General features: G+C 39.3%; 1 protein-coding gene and 1 long non-coding RNA gene across 3 annotated transcripts in view; one reads left to right on the forward strand and one right to left on the reverse strand.

Moving 5' to 3' along the window:
* Window positions 1–11,730, forward strand: part of LOC115300850 — a 30,638-nt gene extending 18,908 nt beyond the window's left edge. The window contains exon 4 of the long non-coding RNA XR_003912886.1: window positions 11,437–11,730. This is a non-coding gene — a long non-coding RNA (uncharacterized LOC115300850). The remainder of the gene's footprint in view (window positions 1–11,436) is intronic.
* RAB27A (RAB27A, member RAS oncogene family) overlaps window positions 4,421–21,083 on the reverse strand; it is a 75,041-nt gene continuing 58,378 nt past the window's right edge. For both annotated transcript variants that reach the window (XM_029950408.1, XM_029950407.1), the window contains 2 exons: window positions 16,495–16,618; window positions 4,421–6,735 (listed from right to left, as the gene is read on the reverse strand). In XM_029950408.1, coding sequence (XP_029806268.1) covers window positions 6,537–6,735; window positions 16,495–16,618 — 323 coding nt within the window. In that variant the 3' untranslated portion in view covers window positions 4,421–6,536. The remainder of the gene's footprint in view (window positions 6,736–16,494; window positions 16,619–21,083) is intronic.

Here is a 21,083-nt window from a genome sequence, read left to right on the forward strand (position 1 = left end):
GGATCTGCACGCCAATAAAGATAGCCTGAGGCAAAGTAGCGAGCGGAGAGCAGTTAAGGTGGGAGGAGCAGGCTAGTGCAGAGGTGGTCACTGCACTGAGGCTAGAGAGGCCTTTTCTTTTTATACAAGCGGAGTCTTGGGTCATGGAGGGAGAGGTGTCTAACGGAGGCTGCTTCCAATCATTTGGGGAATTCCTCCCACAGGGGGGAGTTTTTGAGCCTACAAGGTTTGGACCAAAACACACATTGCAGCCTTCTCCCCACCCCCACCCCGAAAGTGGGAGGGGGCGGAGGCTAAAACCACAACGCAAATGCATTATAAAGGATCTAGGGGTTACCCTGGGGCAGAGGTGGAAGAGGAAATCCACGTTCTGCAACTGCAGCTTTGGTCTGTGCGCCCCAGGGTCTTGGAAGCCACAAGGTCAGGATGTTGAGGGGTCCTGGAAGCCACAAAGTCTGGATGCTGTGCCCCGGGCGGTTCTAATATGTAACCTTCTCATCACTGTTCTTGCCTCCAGCTCAAGTCTAACTGCCATCTATCACTTACTGATACACTTTTTTTTTCCCCCCAAAAGAGAGTTTATCTACATAGAACTAACTGCTTGGTCAGAAGATGGGATATGTACACTTCTAATATTTCATAGACAACAATGAATGATCTCTAAAAGGTTTTTACCAATGAACACTCAACAACAACCAGTAAGATAAATGATTTCACCACATCCTTAAAGATAATCTTTGCCAGTCTGAGGTTAAAATGTTTCATTATTATTTTAACTTACATTTATTTAATTATGAATGAGGTTAAGAATCTTTCCAAATGTTGAAATCTATTTTGTTCTGTGAATTGCCTGTTTGTGTCCTTTACAGAGTTTTCTACTGTGTTGATTTTTAACAGCACTTTCCATATTAAGAAAGTCAGTGCTTTGCTGACATTGAGATATTATTTACCAATTTATCAATTAAAATTTTTCTAGTTTATTTATTTGAGAGAGTGGACAAGTGTGAGCAGGAGAGAAGCAAAGAGAGATAGAGAGACAATCCCAAGCTGACTCTGTGCTGCCAGTGCAGAGCCCAATGCAGAACTCAAACTCAAGAACTTGAGATCATGGCCTGAGCGAAAACCAAGAGTTGGGCACTTAACCAACTGAGCCACACAGGAGCCCCAACCCAATTTATCAATATTTTAAGCTTTACTTATATTACTTTTCCATCCAGAAATGTTTTTTATATGTATCCAAATCAATCTTTTATGGTTTTGGATTTGGTGTTTTGCTAAGAACTGCATTTCCCTCTTCAAAATTGCTTTTCAATACTTTTTCTTTATTATTTTCACATTTGGACTTGTAACTAATCTGGAATTTGCTTAAATATAAGTAAAGACATAGGATTCCATTTTTTTCTAATACCATATGTTGAATAAGACATCATTTCTACCACTAATGCAAAGTGTCACTTCTCTATGGGTGTACCTCTGGACTCTGCTTTGTTTCATTTTATCTACTTATGTGCCAGTTCCAAAATGTTTAAATTAATGTAATATTTTAAATAACTGGGTTTACTGCAGTGCTCTTCTCCCTTCTTTGGCCACCTTCTTCATTGTTTCTCTGGCTATTCTTTAAAGGTTTTTTTTTTTTTTCATTTTAACTTTAGAATCTAATTTAATCTACAAATACATCCAATTTTTCCTTTTATCTGATATATTTACTTTCTTTGTCTAATCATTTGACCAGTAATTCTAGAACAATATTAACAACAAAGGCACATACCAGAAATGTTAGCAATAAGCATTTGTCCAATACTTCACTGTCAACCAAGAAACTGATAATTATTTTATCCTTGTTTAATCTTCTCCTGCTCTTACTCCTATCAACAATTATATAAGAGCCTCACCTGTCCTCATAAGCTATTTACACAATTCCTTCCCAACTCTGTTTTATCCTGCAATTTGAATGAGAAACTGCCTGCGCTTCACACTTACATATTCCCCCAGCTGCCCGCTCTTACCTTCCACATCAGAGGCCACATCCTTCATCCAGGTTCTTAATCCCATGCCCTAATGTTTCATCTGAGGCTTTGGTCCTTTTAACCTATGAGCATATTCAGTGTTTCACATTCGATGAATGGACGAGTCTTCAAGGTTTATTTTTTCCTTCCCATTATTACAACAGAAAACATGAAAAAAGAAAGACATGTATTCCACACCCAATAAATTGAGCTAAAATCTTAGAAATGCTATTTCTTTACATTTATCCAGCTTGAGACCTAGGATTCCTGAATCTGAAAATGGATGTCTTTTATCATTACTGAAAGATCCTCAGCTCTTTTCTTTGCATGTATTGCTGCTTCTTCTATTTTCTCTAATATCTTCTTCTAGAATTCCCATTGGACATAAGTGAGAACTGAAGCTTTTATCTTTCCTCTGTATCTCTTCTCTCATACTTCATCTCTGCTGAAGTCTGTATGATTTTCTCCAACCTCTTTTCTAGCTCACTACTTCTCTCTCCAAGTGGGTCAAACTCACCATTTAACTTTTGAACATGAAGTTTTGAATATCAATGGCTATATTTTTCACACATGGAAACCTTTTTTTTTCATTCAGACCAATATTGTAGCTACAACAATGACTTCTTTTTCCATATGTTTCAATTCCTTTTATGTTTGTAATTATCTTAAAAATTTTTACTTTATGGTCCCCATCTCATTAGTATATCAAGTTCTTAAGGGTAAAATATTTGTTTTTGGTTTACTGAACTTCACTCATGATTGAGGAAGAGGGGGTTGGGAAGGAAAGGGCTGTTATTTCTAATTGTGAGTTCATCCTTAGTAGAGTGTTTTCTGTAAGACTTCTGCAAAGTGTAGGTGCAGATGTTCCCTCTGAAAAGATTTTGCTTCCTTCTACCAAGTAGTCCAGAGGAATACCAACCCAAAATCACTTTTTTATATTAACTTCTTAGCCATTCTCAGACAAAAAATAGATGGTATAAACTTGAACCTCAAACCTATGTCAAAGGTTGTGAATTGCTCAGAATAGACTAAGACATAGACTGGGCCCTGGCTTTCTGTGTGTTTGGAGACGGGGGTGTTCTCCATTCCAGTGCCCTACCTCCACCAGACCTAACACCTTCTCTCCTAATGGCGTGTAGTCATTAAAACCAAGCACCTTGATTACTAATACTGGCAAAATGAAACCAAAAGCAAACCACACTCAGTATCAGGTTGTTCTAAGTTCTCTCTGTTGCTGCCATTGTTCTTGTCTATTTTGTGGGGGGGAAGGGAAGGTCGCAGGATATTTCCCTTACTTTGAGAGATCAACACTATATTTAAAATATATGTTCATTATACTTTATCCAGCATTATTTAAATATTTTAGAGTGGAAGAACTTCCCAGTTATATAAGCACCAATGTTGCCTAAAATAGAAAACCTGGAAACACCATATAGAAATTTCCATTTTATAAAAATGCCAATCAAAACACCTCGTCTAGGACATTTCTTAGATTATTAGCGATCAACTCCAACATATCAGAATGTATTTCTCAGATTTCCTAATTTCCCAAAACAAACCAAAATGGACTTATACATGAACCTAAACATTTTTGAAGCTGTTTTTATTTTCAAATTCTACTCCTCTGTCTTTGAACAGTGACACCTATTGTGAAAACTTGTTCCCTTGACCCTGCTGCTGCTTATGTCCTTTATGCAGTCCACCAATAACCCACTGTGCGCCAGGCCTTTTCTGTGAAGTGGCAACACAATTTTTAAGAAAGCTGCCTGAGACCCGTTTGTCATGGAGTTTATATCTTAATGGATGGAGACAAACATGTAACTGTTTTAAGTGGTGATCAGTGACATATATAAAAGCAAAGCAGGATAACAAGGAAGAAAGTAACAATCTGGCTGGGGCCATGAGGGTGAGTGACTGTTATTTTATATAAAATGGTAACTAAAGTCCTTTGGACAAGGTGACACTTGAACAGTCTTAAAGATAGGAGAGGGGGTCACACAGATAACGTGGAAGACTACCTATTCCAGATGAAGGGAACAGCAAATACACCTGACTGCTCCAAGGAGACCAGTATGCCTGCAGGGGAGTGGGAGTGGGGGGGTGGGGACAGTGACAGAAAATAAGGTCAGAATCCATCTCCTCACATATTCCTTCTGTATCCAATGATGATACCCTCTTCCCAATGTCTCTTGCATCCATCTCTCAGCCTTAATATTAATTCAGGCCCTTACCATCCTTGTTTTGCTCACCAGAGAATGGCTAGTATAACACTGCCTGCCCTGCAGGTGCTCGAGAAATGTTCGGTGATAATATATCTGAATTACCTTCTCCAGAATCTGTTGTCTTGGCTGGCTCCTCATCAAACACCTAATGGAATTTGTATCCCTGAATTTAGTTTTCTTTAGTATTCTAACTTCTTGTTTGAGACTTTATTGGGATAGGGAACGAAATTATATTCACATACAAACTTGACAGACTAGACTACTTTTTAATTAAAAGCTTAATTGGCACAAAGTTCACTGAAGATATGCTTCACTTTTACACAATCTTATAAATAGAAAAATACACTGATGCACAAGAATAAGATACTTCAATACCAAATTTAAGCAAATGATCTCCCAATAGAATACAGGTTATTTATTTCAATAAGTAAAGATAGCTTTTGCATGTGCACTATATCATGTATATGTTTAATTGTGTATTATATTTAAGGTCAATGGGATATGTAGCTAATTGCTCATTTGGTTTTTGAAAAAGTGAAACATACAAACAGTGTCTTCTTTTTAACTACATATAAAATGCTGCCTGATATGTAGCTGTAAAATTATGATTTGCCTCACTAAAGTCTTACAGCAACTGCTGTGATTATGACCCTGCCCTTGTAATGTCTGATTCTTCTTCTTACTGGAATAACACAATTCAAATGCACAGGACTCAATGACTTCTTCAGTGTTTAAAAGAAGTCTTCATTTCAATGCTAGAAATATGTAATATCTTAGTAACCACAGCTAAATATTTTAAGGGAGTGGTGGGAAGAAAGTCGCAAAAAACCAGGATACTCAATAAAAAGCTATTTGAAAATTACCATGTAAAAGTAATTATTTTACATCATAGCTGTATTTTTCCAATTATAGTTCTTCCAAGCATTTGCCACAACAAAATACATTTACTTTCATTCTTTGTTTAAATGACAATGAGTGGTATTTTCTTCCTAAGTAGCCACTAAGATCTTTGGAACTTTTAACCTTTTCTTTAAACCACTTTAATAAGTAAGAATTTTCCCCTCTTGACCTTTATAAACACCTACTATAAGGCACATTTTAAAACTACCTTGAATTTGATATGAAGACACTTAGGCATTGCAGAGGACTCCATGAGCGTGGCAAGACCCAGCAAGTGCAATAAATGCCTGTGATCTCAATACAAAATACAGGCTACAGAAGGCTTCATTTTTTTTTTTATATTGAGCTACAGTATAAATGTAACTGCTTAAATACAAACATCTTTTTTCTACCAAATAGCATATATTTTATGTAGTTAAAAACTAATTCCTCCATTGCCACCAATATAAAAAAATAAATTGCAAATATCAATGACATAAAGCATAATGGTGAGACAGAAGATTAGTAGTTCATAGGCTAATTAAAACTACCTTCTGAGGATGCCAGACCAACATTATAAATATGAAGAAAAAGAAGCTAAATGTTTACTTATCACAAATAACTTCAGCATAAGCACCAGCTATGTTCAGATGTGGCCAGCACATAAGCCAAGTATAAATGCACAGATCACAGTGAAATAAAGCCATAAAAACCTAATTCCCTGATCCTTCAATAAACCCTTCAGAGTAGTGGGAATATAGCCGAGAGCTAGAAGCCCCACTTCGGTTATTCATACTATATTAAGATACCCCTGACCTCACCCCAATCCCTTTCCTACCAAGAGTCACAGTGAATGTATAATTGTTCAATCCAGTTTATCCAGAGTCTATAGACCTAAACATAATTTATCCTATATTCATTTTAGAAATAATATTTATATAAATACTCAAGGATATTGAACTGGTATTTGTGTATATTCTTATTTAACATTCAAGTGATTTAGATGGCATTTTACAGTACACGTAGGGTTTTTTAATTTGGATGAAAGATTGATTGTTTTATAATTGTATCTAAGATTTTAAGTGTTAGACTCTGATATATGTTAGGGCAGGTGATGGTATCTTCAGTCATTCTACTTAATAAATGCACTCTTGCGGGACTACAAAATCCTCAATTCTTGAATGATCTCCTGCCATAGGCTAAGGTCTTATAAGGCACTTCTGGCAATGTGAAACATCCTCACAACTCTCAGGCTGATTCTTATTTACAAAGCTGCAGCAAATTAATTATAAACCGGATGCTTTAAGTGATAGGGCTAATTGGGACGGTGAGAAGCAGTTTGTACACAACGTCGGTTCATCTCTCTCTGGGCCACACGTCACCCAGAGATCACAGACCGCTTGAGTTCTTGTGTAGCTCACTTGACTCTTCAACAGCCACATAGCCCCTTCTCCTTTTTTTCATTCAAGTGGTCGGTGGAGGTCTGACCATTGGATCGGACCACTCCTTCAGGAATCCAGGACTTATCTACACATCGTTCCATTCGCTTCATTATCAGGTCTAGGAGCATCTCGATTGCTTGGTTTATGTTTGTCCCATTGGCAGCGCTAGTTTCAAAGTAGGGGATTCTGCAAGACAGAGACATCTCAGGTAACAACATATGGAGGGAAAGACAGTGACCTTTGCGCTTGATAATTTAACTTCAAAAATAAGTATAAATATACGAGAAAATAAAAATGCTTTACCACAACAGAGTACATCAAAAAGCATAAGGAGACAATAAAATAATTAACACTGAATTCCTAACAGAGAAAATCCTCTGGAAATTTTTATTCCCATTTCACAGGTGACTTTTTAAATTCTCGTTTATTTTTTTTATGTCTTTTGTTTATTTTTGAGAGAGAGAGACAGTGTGAGCAGGGGAGGGTCAGAGAGAGAGGGAGACGCAGAATCTGAAGCAGGCGCCAAGCTCTGAGCTAGCTGTCAGCACAGAGCCTGAAGCGGGGCTCGAACCCACAAACAGCAAGACCATGAACTGAGCTGAAGCTGGCCACTTAACCGACTGAGCCACCCAGGCGCCCCAATGCTCGTTTATTTTTAAGAGAGAGAGAGACAAAGTGTGAGAGGGCGAGGGGCAGAGAGAGAGGGAGACACATAATGTGAAGCAGGCCCCAGGCTCTGAGCTGTCAGCACAGAGCTCACCCAATGTGGGGCTCCAACCCATGAACAGTGAGATCATGACCTGACCAGAAGTCAGACACTCAACTGATTAAGCCCCTCATGTACCCCTCCATTTCACAGATAATTAAAATAATCTACCCGGTTTCATAAATATACAAAGTAGCAGAGCCAAGTTTTGAATTCATAGCTGCTTGGTTCCAGCATAACCAACTGAACCATTAAGTTCTACTGGTTCCAAACTAATCTGTTTTATATGAGGATTTCCAAAACAAATCATTTCCACTGAATGCTGCACATGCACTGACAGTAGAGAAAAATGCAAGCTCCCTGGCTGTGTTTGTCAAAGGCTTTGCCACTTGTCAGTTCTAGGCTGTATGCTCTGGCCATAAACTTGGAGACATTCTGAATTCTGTATCATCTCAGAGATTCTCAAGCACACCAGTTTTTTTTTTTTTTTTTTTTAATCGAAGGACCTGTGGTATATGTGTAATTTTTTTTTTCTGGAGGGGGCAAACTCCATTCTTTTGATTTACTTATGCAGTAGAAATAATTGAAAGCAAATGTCTGTTTTCTCCTTCTTCCAGTTCTTGACTTTTACTTCCAAGATGAAGTAAGACTCCTTCGTATACTGCCTCTAACATATCTTAATCAGCAAACAGTATGATGGGCAAATTACATGCTCTTAGTGTTTTTAAACCTGCTTGGCTACATCTTTGGTAACTGTCAGTCTTCTTAATTCCATCTTCATCTGTTGCCTTATCCATAAAATGAAGATACTGTGTCTTTCTTTCACACTCCTCTGGTCACATGCAATATTTGGTGACTTTGTGGGGATTAAACAAATATTTATTTATTGAACACTTATGTAATTGAGCTGAATCACAGAGACAGTTTGTGATGCCATCATTGTTATAAGAATTGAATTTTATATTGAGAATTCTCAAAATTTAAATATTTACATTTTCTTCATCATGCTCTTTCTTAACTACACCATGAGGAATCATTTAATGTTTAGAGAACATTTTTCATACATAAAAGGCTTAATCATTCTATCACCATTCAGAAATATACTGTTTCATGAACAAGTAACTGAAAAATTCATCACTTCCTCCAAGAATAATGAGCTGAAATGTGAAATACAAAGAGAGAGAAAGAGAGAGAGAGAGAGGAAGAAGGGGAGGAAGGAAGAAGGAGAGTTGGGGGAGGGGGAGGGGGAAAGGGAGGAAAAGAAAGAAGAAGGAAAGAAGATTGGTTGAACAGAAGAACTTTCTTGACATCATAATGCATATCTAATTTTTTGAAATCCCCTCAAAATCCAATGTAGATAGCTTTCAAACTCAAGTCCTGAACCTCAGTGAATTCTTCAACTGAATCTCTTAAACTGTTTCTACTTTCCACAGTTTTCCCCTCTTGCTCCTGATAATTGCCTCACAATTATTTTTGAGGCATAAATGAAAAATCATAGTTGAAAATACTTTTAAGAACTACAAAATCTGGGACACCTGGGTAGCTCAGTTGGTTAAGCATCCAACTTCGACTCAGGTCATGATCTCATGGCTGGTAAGTTCAAGCCCCACATCAGTCTCTGTGCTGACAGCTCAGAGCCTGGAGCCTCCCTCAGATTCTGTGTCTTCCTCACTCTGTGCCCCTTCCCTGCTCGCACAAGCTCTCTCTCAAAAATAAATGAAACATTAAGAAAAAAAACTTTTTAAAAAAAGCTATAAAATCTATGCATTGAAGTTACAAACATCTTGGACAATGGTTAAGAGACATAACCTCTGAAGCCAGCTTGCCTGGATTTAAATCCTAGTACAATCTCTTACCAACTAAGGAACCCTGACAAGCCATTAAAGTCTGTGCCTTATTTCCTCCATCCATAAAACTAAATAGTATCAGTACTGTCTTACAAGGATTAATGAGTTAACATTTAAAGCATTTATATCCTAATCTGACACACAGGAAATGTGTCATTTTTGACACGTGTCATTGATAAATGTTTCTTATTTCTAACACAGATATAGGATAGGTTATAAAAGTTTGTGTGTAATTTTGTTGTTTAACACTAAGAACACATCATCCCATAGAAACATTGTCACTGAGTCATGGGACAGTCATAACTCCAAGAGCCTGAACAATATTATCAACATTAAATTCTCAAACTATCTTACAAACTACTGATTTAATCCATAATATAGCTGATCTACAGTACTACCCAAAATTCTAGTACCTGGGACCATGCTATGTTTCCTTCCCTACATTAGGGATGGCTCATTCAGACCTGTCTCTGCCAAAGTTCTTCATGCCCCAAACCATCTGCCTACCTTGAGACCTCATCAGATCCCTCATTCTGCCAAGTGATCTTCACCGAATGGAGAGAAACAGACTTTACTTCACTGATTACTACTAAGGTAGAAATGATTGATGCCTATAGAAGAGCTATAAGCTATTGTCTAATATAGTTGCTAGCTTAATCAAATAATTGGTATAACTTCAGGGCATAGGAGTTCTTTTATATACAAACTTTTAAGTCACTCATGTTAATATAGTACATCTTTTAGTAAGATGTAGTTTAAATTTTAATTCCAAACTCATGTAACAACATCTCAGTCAAGCATATTTTCCTGCTATTTGTGAAGCTCCAGGTCATGGGGCCAGGAGTCTGGTAACAACCTTAATCTTCAGATTACTCATTCAGAGTCTTCTTTAGAAGACTATGTGACAATGCAGTTTTTGTTTCTACAGGAATGAATGACTGCTAGAATTCACTCCCTCTCTGCTCTCTGCTTAAGCTGCCAGAAGAGAAGCAAATGAGATCCATGGACAAGACCCTGAAATAACACTCTCTCTCCAGAATATAATGATGCTCTAGAGACAGAAATGTGCCTTTGTGTTCACATTTGAAAACTGGAGTGCCTGGCTTGTCCTAAGGACGTAGGAGTCTAGTGGATGGAGTTAGTACTATTTTTATATCCATATCTTCTTGATGTTCACTTTTATAAGGCATTCTGGCTACATTATCCAAACACTTCTCCATATCTGTAAAGAGGATCACAGGGGTTCATGGGGTCAGGGTACGGAGGAATTGAGATAATAACATGCATAGGGCTTACTTAGCACAAGCCTAGCATCCAACAAAGTGCTCAAAAATGTTAATATAAAGAGTTTTTTCTTCTCTAAAAACAATATTCTGCTTTTCCAGAAGCTTATTAGGCAAAAACTTGATAAAATTGGCTTAAATTCATGAGGATCAATTGTCCCACCTTTAACCAGAGAAAGAGTGACATTGTCCCTTCTCTCCACATGGTGGTGCTAATGTAGCATTACTGCAGGCATATCCCCAAACTTTTGAAAAAATCCTGTGATAGCAATCCAAAAATGACCACTCAATAGTCATTTGGAATGCATTCAGAACACCAGTTTTGGTATATTTTTAAAAAAGAAAAAAAATCACAAATTTTAAAATAAATAAAATGAGCAAAATGGCCGACTACTTCAAATTAATGAGGGAGGGTATTATTACAGTTTTTCACCAGAATATCTAGATCCTGTTCATGCCGTAGGTCAGGATCCACATCAGGCAGGTTTCTTTTCTACTATTTATTTCCACAAAACTGGAAGAGCCTAGATTATAGTTAGAGGAATGAAAGCAAGTATATATACATTTTTTAATTTTTTAATGTTTTATTTAGTTTTGAGACAGAGAGAGACAGAGCATGAGAGGGGGAGGGGCAGAGAGAGAGGGAGACACAGAATCCAAAGCAGGCTCCAGGCTCTGAGCTGTCAGCACTGAGCCTGTCGCAAGGCTCGAACCCACGAACCATGAGATCATGACCTGAGCCGACATTGGAGGCTTAAATCACTGAGCCACCCATGCGCCCCTGAAAGCAAGTATTTTTGAGGATTCTGTCAAATGGTTCTAGTTATTTGGCTCCAGTGTGGATCCAGATATTACGGAGAAATTTTTTACTAAATTACATAATGAGTCGCACTACTTTTCATAGTCTGTTGAATGGTAAATGAACAATCATTTATGAGAAAGGGCTAGTTTGTGGACTGTTTCAAACTAGGAGATTGTGCCAAATAAAATCTAGATCCTGTAACTGAGTTGTGTGGGGCTCTGAAAATCAGTCTTGTATGTTTGGTTTCAGCTTATATGTGTGGTTTTAAAACATGCCCAATAATACGTCATTATTTCTTGAACAAAGGAAGGATGTCATGAAGTATGCAAAGAATCAAGTTATTGGAGATCAAGCTATTCCTACCACATCTCATCTAGTTCAGTCTACATAGGATACCAACTATGCTACTGAGCTAAGCCACTTGAAACCTAGAAATAGCCTGTACTCATTAATGTTGTAAATAAATGTTCTTAACACACCCTTTAATCCAGAAACTCCTGAGCACTTTCTTCAATAACCCACCGCCTCCAGTGGGAGAAAAACTTGCTGACTTTAATAAAGTAGATCTTAAAAGTTCTCATCAGATGAAAAAAAAAAAAACTAACTATATGTGGTAATGGATGTTAACTCATTGTGATCAGTTTGCAATATATGCATGTATCAAATCATCCTGTTGTCCATCTAAAGCTAACACAATGTTATCTGTCAATTATTTATCAATTTTAAAAAAAATTGCTGCCCATTCCTTTATACAGCACATGAAATATGTATATTCAATTATCACTCCATTGTACTCACAAATTTTTCTATTTCCTTCATAAATTACAAGAACAAAAGGCTTGTAATGACTACCAACTATCCTGTGGGAAAAAAGAAGAGTGTGGGAAGGCATTTAGATGCAGACACTTTTACTCAACGTCCTTGCCTGCCCACTGGTGGGGGGCACGCTCTCAGCACCAACCCCAGTGTCCCTTCCCAGTCTATACCACAGCTGATTTAATCAACTGTGGAAGAAAAAAGAAATCCTCCCTTAAACATGGATTTTCCAATGATGCCTCATTGAGCACATTTCCCTCATGCATACATGGCAGAGCAGACAACTGCTTCATGTTCTGTGCATAATGGTTTGTCCAACTACACTAACAAGGAAAATATCCACCAGCACGCACATCTGATACTAACTTGACGTCCAAGCCAGTGGTTCTTAAAGTGTTGGCCTCAACCACCTGCAGTGGCAGCATCTGGGAATCAGAAACATAAACTTCTGGGTCCCACCCCAGATCTACTGAATCAGAAACTCCTTATATGGGGTGCCTGGATACATTAGTCAGTTAAGCTCAGGTCATGATCTCATGGTTCCCAAGTTCAAACTCAGCATCAGGCTATCCGTGCAGAGCCCACTTAAGATCCTCTGTTCCCTCCTCTCTTTGCCTCCCTCCCCACCCCCCACTCATGTGTGTGCAAGTGCTACACGTGCTCTCTCTCTCAAAAATAAACAAACATTAAAAAATAAAATAAAGAAACTCCTTGGGACCCACACTACACTAAGGCTTAAAATCCAGTAATATCACCTCAAAGAGGAATGTTGCCAATATTGGATTCTGCTTTCTCTGCTAACACATTTGACTTTGTAGCTATTTTTTAAAGTGTTTCAGCAACTGTGTAGACTGTAATTGTTTTGACTGGCAGCAGTACAAGTTTGAACAAATCTGTTTTTCTCTGACTTCATTGATAAAATTATTCAGTATCACATACTACAAAGTATTATTTTGCACTTGTTCTAGACAAACCTAAATGTTCCAGGGAATTACAGGTAAGCGGATTCTTAGTCTACTAAAAATAAAATTTCTGATATTCTTCATCATGCATTCAATTCACCTTTTTCATCTTTGGCTGCCGCATGAAATTCTCAGATCTAATGTCCTCGCAGACACAGATTTACGTTCCATATTTGTACTATAACATGTTCTTTATTAGGTTTGCAAAGTTTTTCTGAGACAAAGTCTTTCTCCAAATGCATGCATATTTAAGAGAACCATTTGTGAATGAAGGATCCATTTTCAAGAACTGGGGAGAAAATGTAGCACCATAGTCACAAAGAATACATATTTATCAAAGATAAAAATGGTATGAAGATGTGCCATAAACTGTACTCTATTATATGACTATTAGTATAGAAATAAACTGACCAACATTGCCCTTCAGTACATATATAACCAATGAAAATGTTAATGATTAAAAATGAAAACATTCCGTAAAAATAATCATTAAACTTAGATGTCAAATTTATGAAATGCATGTGCACTAAATTGTTTCATTATAGCTTCCCCTGAAATTGCCAAACAGCCTACAGAACTGTATTTTATGCTTCCTAGTTCCTAAGGAAATTTTGTTCCCATCCCTTTCCATTCTTCTCCAATAGATTCCATCATTTTATCTGCTAATCCCCTCTCTCATTTTAACTTAATTCAGAAACTTTAGCTTGAGCCCCTCTCATGACATACTCCCCAGAGCTTGTGAGCTGGGCACAGATGAAAGACAGTTCCTGTCCCCCCAGATCCCCCTACAGACAGAAGGCAATGTTCGAGTCTTTGATCCCAGGCAGGATTTGGATCCTGAGAACCAGAACAGAGGAAACAAAAGGCTGTAGAAGCCCAGAGGGGAAACAAGTCAATCCTTGCTCCCCTCCAGTACTTGAGATCATACTTGTTGGAACTAGCTAGCTCCCCTGGATGCCCTATCTCTGTTGGCCTCACTCACATACTTTCAAAAGCATGGTCTAGGTCCACGGTTTCCATTGCTTCATCACTCACTTCCTCCTCACCCACTTGCAACACAGCTCCCAAGGCCCAGTTTCGACACTTCAGTATTCTCAGTGCTATCTGGCCCTCCCTCTTTCCTTTGCGCTACTTTACACGAGTGCCTCTCAAGAATAGATGAGCGTATCAGAATTGCCTGTGGGGCTTTTCCAGCCTCCACCTCAGAATCACTACTCCAGACCAGTGTATCAGAAGCTCAGAGGTGAGGCCCGGATTTGAGTATTTGTTAAAAGCTCCAGAGATACTTCTAACATGACAATCATGCCTAGAGCTTTTAAAAGATATCAAACGCCCAGGCCCCCGCCTGTGGTGGTTTTGTAACAGGTCACCTTGGTTAGGCTGAACATTTCCCAGAATTTCCTTTCCAGTTAGGGTAGATCACAGGAGAGATTGGGGGAGATTGGGGGATGGAAGTGAAGCAGCAGCCACTCTGTAGTTGTCATACATTCTTGTTCACCTGCAGGCTCATCTCGTTGACATAAAGCAGCAAACACACCTGTACCTGCTACGCCTTCCCCCTAGATCCTCTCAGTTTCTCCAGTTCCTGCGCCTAGCCCTGTGACAAAGGTCCCTGGCTTCTCTAGGCTACCCACTCCATTCAGGTCAGAGGAAACAAATACTGACGCAGGTTTCACGCGGTCATTACGGATCCCAGCTGGTGTTTGCTGGTGCTCTCTCTCCTCATCGTGGCCCCACCCTCCCTTGCTGACTGCCTGTCCTGTGGACTTCAAGCTTCAGCATCAGAAACAACACTTTACAGAGACTGCTTAACCAGCTCCCATGAATCCTGCAACAAATCTTTTTAGATATAATTTTCTTCAGTTCAATCTTGCCTAATAAACCACTCCAGACCAATTATGTCAGAAGCTCAGAGGGGAGGCCCAGACACAAGCATTTGTTAAAAGCTTCTCAGATTCTTTCTTTTTTTTTTTTTAGTATATTTATTTTGAGAGAGAAAGAGCATGTGCACAGGAGGAGGGAAAGGGCAGAGAAAGAGGATCCCAATCAGGCTTGGCACCAGCAGTGCTGAGCCCAACATAGGGATCAAACTCACAAACCTGTGAGATAATGACTTGAGCCAAAACCAAGACCTGGACGCTTAACTGACGGAGCCAACCCAGGTGCCTGGCTCCTCAGTTGCCTCTCACACAGTTAAGCACCAGTGAAAACCTCCACATCCTATCGCAGATCTGTGCCAGGGTAAGCCAGTACAGTGGATGGAAATACACACACTCCTCAGCCCCACCCTGCCTTGTCCCACCCCTAGAATTGAGAAAGATTTAAAACCCTGCTCTGCCCCCACCCTACCTGTTTTCTCTGATTTACTCCTTTTTCTTTCCCACAAATACAGCCCCTACGTGTCTAACAGATCACCACAATCTTCCTATCTCCGGCCTTTCCTCCCTCCATTTCACCCCACCCACCCATCACCCCAGACTGATGTAGACAAGTACTTATCACATCCCTCCATGTTCAAAGGCTTTCAACAACTCCCTGTCCCCCAGAGATCAAGTCTACTCTCCTTATCTGGTATTCAAAACTCTAGACCCTGGCTTCCTCCCACCTAGCCAACCTATCCTTCTACTCCCTTACCAGTGTGAACCCGATCCTCCAGTGTTTTCTGGTCCTCCATCAGCCCAAGGAAGAACAAAGCAGTGTGACAAGATAAAAAGACTAAGAGCCTTCTCTGGCCTCCTTGGATTCTGCCTACCAATCAAGGCCAGTAGTTGGGTAACATCCCTGCACACCACACCACCTCTCTCTCTACCTCCCCCCTTCCTTCCTTCTCAACTCCACTTACGGCCTCCCACTTATATAAAGGGTAATTAATGCGTACACATTTGAGTTCTCATTGTATTCGAGGTAGAAAGGAAGTAAGGCACAAAGTCCTTTATAGAGGTGCTCTGACATTTTTAATAAGCAGAGGCTAACCCCTTCTTTCACGCCCAATTAATGCTGCTGCTCCTGTGATCCTATTCTGGAGCGCAAGAAAAAGACAGTATTTAGATGACTCTCTACCACAAAACCACAACCGAAACCAAGGTCCTCACACTCTTCCCCCAGGATAGAAATTTCAAAGCCAATAGGCCTTTTTGTATGCTGGGGCTCTCTACAGCAGCACATGAACTGGCTTTGGAATTTTTTTGCTGAGCAGAGGGAATTTTCTTATCCCACGCATCTCCAACTTGCATCTTGGGAAAGCAACTTATAGATTTAGGGCATTTGCACTCAAATGTCTTTCTTCAAACACCATGAGGTTGAGAAAATGGAACTGAAAGAGTAAATTAAAGCCCTCGCCCAGTGCGTTTCGTAGGACTCTAGGATCCTTACTATGACATAATATTAATATGCAAAGTAGGTATTCCTACCTCCCAAGGCTTACATCTGAGTGTGTTAATTTTTTGCTTTTATATTTTCTATTACCCATTCATGTGCTAATGCTTGAATTGGAAATGTTTTCTCTCCATGTCTCCACAAAAATACTCACCCATATTTCTCTGCAAGTTCTCTTGCTTCCTCCTCTTTTACTACTCTCTGGTCTTCCAGATCACTTTTATTTCCACATAACACTATATCTGGGTTTTCACAATATGCATGCATTTGGAGTTGGCCTATAAGAAAAATTATTATAGGTAAATAATATGTGTATGGTCAATGGAAAGTGTAGCAAAAGTGCTTTTGAAAGCATCAAAAACCTAATTGACAAAACTGAACGAATGAGACAGAGATGTAAAACTTATCCTTAGCTCACACCCCACCTTCTTTAAATATCAGAGAGGAGTGGGATAATTTGCTAACCCTCCAAATGTACATACGTGCATGTGGCTACTACGGGCACACACACGTGACTATCTTTCTGTTGAAGGCCATTTGAAAAATACTGGAAAAGTTTTAGTACTTATTGCTAATCTTAAAGCTCTGTGTTTCATATGGTTTCCTTCCATGTAACATTTTCAAAAGAACAGTCTTCACACAAAAACTAGCTTGTTTCTCTCTGAAATGTTTTTCACATTTTTCTATTATCCTAAGGCAGAATCAATTCAATTAAAATAAACAAGATATAAGATTAAGGGAGAGAAAACTTAGAATAAGTAGTAAATGATTCTGTCACCAGAACCATGACGAAGCAGGAGAGTATAATTCTTATTCCACAGCTTTTATTTCTTTTCACCTAAAAACCTGTAAATACGCTTAATTTTAAAAAGCAGTTACACAAAAAGTTAAGTAACTTAATCTCCCAAAGTAGTAAAATAAAGTCTTATTTCTTATTCATCACACCCCATAATAAAATTAAAACAGCCCAAACTTTCACATTAAGACATACCTCAAACTTGGTATGACCTAATTTATTTTTTATCATGGTTAACTAGAAAAGTGTTAACATTTTAGTTCCTCATTACAAAGTCATGTTCATCATATCTTATCAAGGGAAAATCTAGTCTGCAAGCATTGGCTGATCATTAATATAGGCCAGATACTTGGTGCAGAATTTCAGCGCCCTGACCTTTGCCCTCAAGGAACAACCAGGCAACAAGGCGGATACAGGCAAAACCAAACTGTGTATGTTTCCAATAACTGCCATGCCCTTTCTTTCCTCCAGGCTGGTACATGTTCTGTGCCCATGTGCTTGAATACCCAGCCACACCTTCCTTCCAGGAATCTTAACCATTCTTTTAAGTCTTGCCTCTCAGTTACCTCTACTGTGAAACCTTGCCCGTCTCCAGTGAAGCTCTGTGTTCTACTGACCCCACATATGCCCAGTGTCAGGATTATGCGCATGAACTCAGAATAGACTGTGTCTAAGGCTGACTCCTGGCTCTGCCATTTACTAGTTGTGTGACCTTGACCAAGTTGTTTCCCCATCTATAAACGGTAATACTAATGGTACTTATTTAATAGGGTTAAGGTGTGGATTAAATGAGCTAATCCAGTGATTCCCCAAGTAAGGCCCATAGACCAGCAGTCTTACCACCACTAGGGAACTTCCTATACATGCAAACTCTTGGGTCCCAGCCCAGATCTACTGAATCAGGAATGCTGGATCTGGGGCCCAGAATCCGTGTTTTAATAAGCCCTCTGGGTGATCCAGATGCACATTTGAGAAACACTAGGTTAATCTGTTAAAGCATTTAGAAGTGCTATGTGAGTATTACCAGTAATGATGCTTAATAATGTTTATTTTGGAGACTCTGGTAAGTATGATTATTAGTGACTTTTCTTTTTATTTCTTGCTAATTTTTCTATAAAGACTTATTTATATAAAAGTAAAGTTGCCAAATCTTTTTCAAGTCTCACTAAAGAAAAAGCCATATACATAAAAACCTACTACAACTTGAGGTAGTATATGCTAAAAATCCTCAAAGTAGTAAAAAATATAATAGCAGTTAGGAAGGGAAACATTAATTCAACTACAGTTATCACAGAAAATTTCATGGAGACCATAATTGTCCAGATTTTAAAGAATAACTAGAACTCCAACCAATTTAAAAAAGGGAGGTGGGAGTGGGTAAAAGGGGCTTTTCAGACAGGTGGAATAATAGGAATAAAAATTTTGAGGCAGAAACATGTACAATATAGATATGTTGAGCTCTTACACTCTTTATGTGAGGCTATGAAAGAAAGGTTTAGTAAACAAATTTAGGCAACTTTAAAATTCTTTACAAAATAGACTGCCACTAGATGAAGAATGACTATGGGCATGACTTGCCCATCCTCTGAGCTCCAAGAAGACAGATGAATGAATACAACACTGCCTGATTCCTTTCAGATTTCAGATTTAGGCTCAGAGGACTCAGCTCTCTGTTCAGCCTCCTGAATTCAGCAGGGCAAACCTTTCTATGTATCCTCTTCCCAATAGGGCATGGAGAGACTCGGAGTCAAGAGGAAAGGGACTGCCCATGCAGGTCTGGAGAAGCAAAGGGAGGGTCCAGACCCGCACTCCTCTCCCCAGGCCAATCAGAGCTCAGGAATCAGCTATCTGGTTAATGCAACAGTACCTTTGTTCTGATACTCACTCCCTTCTTTTCTGGGGGCAAAACAGAAATGAATGATCCATATAATATTCAAAATGCTAACAGGCAGAGGGAAAAAAAGGTAGAGATAATAAATTTTTATTCCTAATTAAGATTTGATATTATTACCTCTGACCCTGAACGTTATTTTTTTTAAGGAGGGTTGGGGAGGGATACAGAAGTGCTGATGCATAGCAGCACATGTACCCCAATGTTCATAGCAGCAATGTCAACAATAGCCGAAACATGGAAAGAGCCTAAATGTCCATCACCTGATGAGTGGATCAAGAAGATGTGGTATATATACACAATGGAGTACTACATGGCAATGAGAAAGAATGAAATATGGCCATTTGTAGGAAAGTGGATGGACCTCGAGGGTGTCATGCTAAGCAAAATGAGTCAGGCAGAGAAGGACAGATACCATATGTTTGCACTCATAGGTCTAACAGGAGAACAGGAGAAACCTAATGGGCGACCAGGGGGAGGGGAAGAGGGAAATAGAGTTGGGAAGATAGAGGGACGCAAAACATGAGAGACTATTGAATGCTGAAAACGAACTGAGGGTTGAAGGGGAAGGGGGAGGGGGGAAAGAGGTGGTGGTGATGGAGGAGGGCACTTGTGGGGAAGAGCACTGGGTGTTGTACGGAAACCAATTTGACAATAAACTACTTAAAAAAAAAAAGGAGGGTTGGGGGGAGAATACTTCCCACTGAAGATATGAAATCCTCAAAATGTATAGGTTTTCTTTACCTGTGTATAAGAATTCTTTTGCACTATAAGGACAACAAAGTAACATGCATACATTACACAGAATTTTACATAGCGTTGTTGTTCATCTATTTAGCTAAAAAGTCCAGATAGACAAGATTTATTTGTCTCGGAGTTTCCATTTGTATCTGTGGTGGGGGGGATGATGATCTCTCAATGCAAAGATTCTATGAGCACATCTCTAATAAAAATCTCATGAAGTGTTTGAGTTAAAAAAGCCCTAGCACTTGGTTTTTTAATACTTAATTTTGAGGGGTCGGGGAGACAAAACATGAGTTGGGGAGGGGCAGAGAGAGAGGGAGACACAAAATCTGAAGCAAGGTCCAGGCTCTGGGCTGTTAGCACAGAGCCTGATGGAAGGCTCAAATCCACCAACTGTGAGATCACAACCTGAGCTGAAGTGGCATGCTCAAACAAGTAAGCCACCCAGGCACCCTCAGAATTTGTTTTAATGATGCCAAGAAGATGATGATGAGCTAGGTCTAAAGATAAAGGACTAAAAATAGCCACCATCATTCAGCTGTAAGAGAAATAATGAGGTATGCAACACAAGCATTAACAAAGTCAAGTCCAGTAAGCCGAACTAAAGTTGGTGAAAGTATACTTAAAACATTAAATAGCCCTTCAACTGGTAATGATCAATTAAGTTGAGAAAGGGCATAAGAGACTACTGAACTTCGGGCACCTGGGTGGCTCAGTCAGTTAAAGGTTTGACTTCAGCTCAGGTCATGATCTCAGGGTTCATGGGTTCAAGCCCCACATCAGGTTTTGTGCTGACAGCTCAGAGCTTAGAGCCTGCTTCAGATTCTGTGTCTCCCTCTCTCTCTGCCCCTCCCCTACCCTCTCTCTCTCTCTCTCTCTTTCAAAAATAAACATTTAAAAAAGCCTACTAAACTGAAAGCCATAATTCCATGTCCTCAGTGAAGTCAACTACTCTTTAAGGCCCAGAGTCCTCATCCTAAAATAAAGACACACCACCTGGCTGAATCTTCTCCCAAAGAGCTTGTAAGGATCAGATACAAAGTGTGGGGAATTGCTTTGAAATTCACAATGAACGACATAAATTACTTATTTAAAAACTTGTTCTGGGCTTGCCTGGGTCGCTCAGTTAGTTGAGGGACCAACTTTGGCTCAGGTCATGATCTCGTGGTTCGTGGGTTCGGGCCCCATGTCAGGCTCTGTGGTGCTGACAGTGCAGAGCCTAGAGCTTGCTTAGGACTCTATGTCTCCTTGTCTCTCTGCCCCTCCCCTGTTCATGCTCTGTTTCACTTGGTCTCTCAATAATAAATAAATG

This window comes from Suricata suricatta, chromosome 9 (assembly GCF_006229205.1).
Source record: "Suricata suricatta isolate VVHF042 chromosome 9, meerkat_22Aug2017_6uvM2_HiC, whole genome shotgun sequence".
Classification (NCBI taxonomy): domain Eukaryota; kingdom Metazoa; phylum Chordata; class Mammalia; order Carnivora; family Herpestidae; genus Suricata; species Suricata suricatta.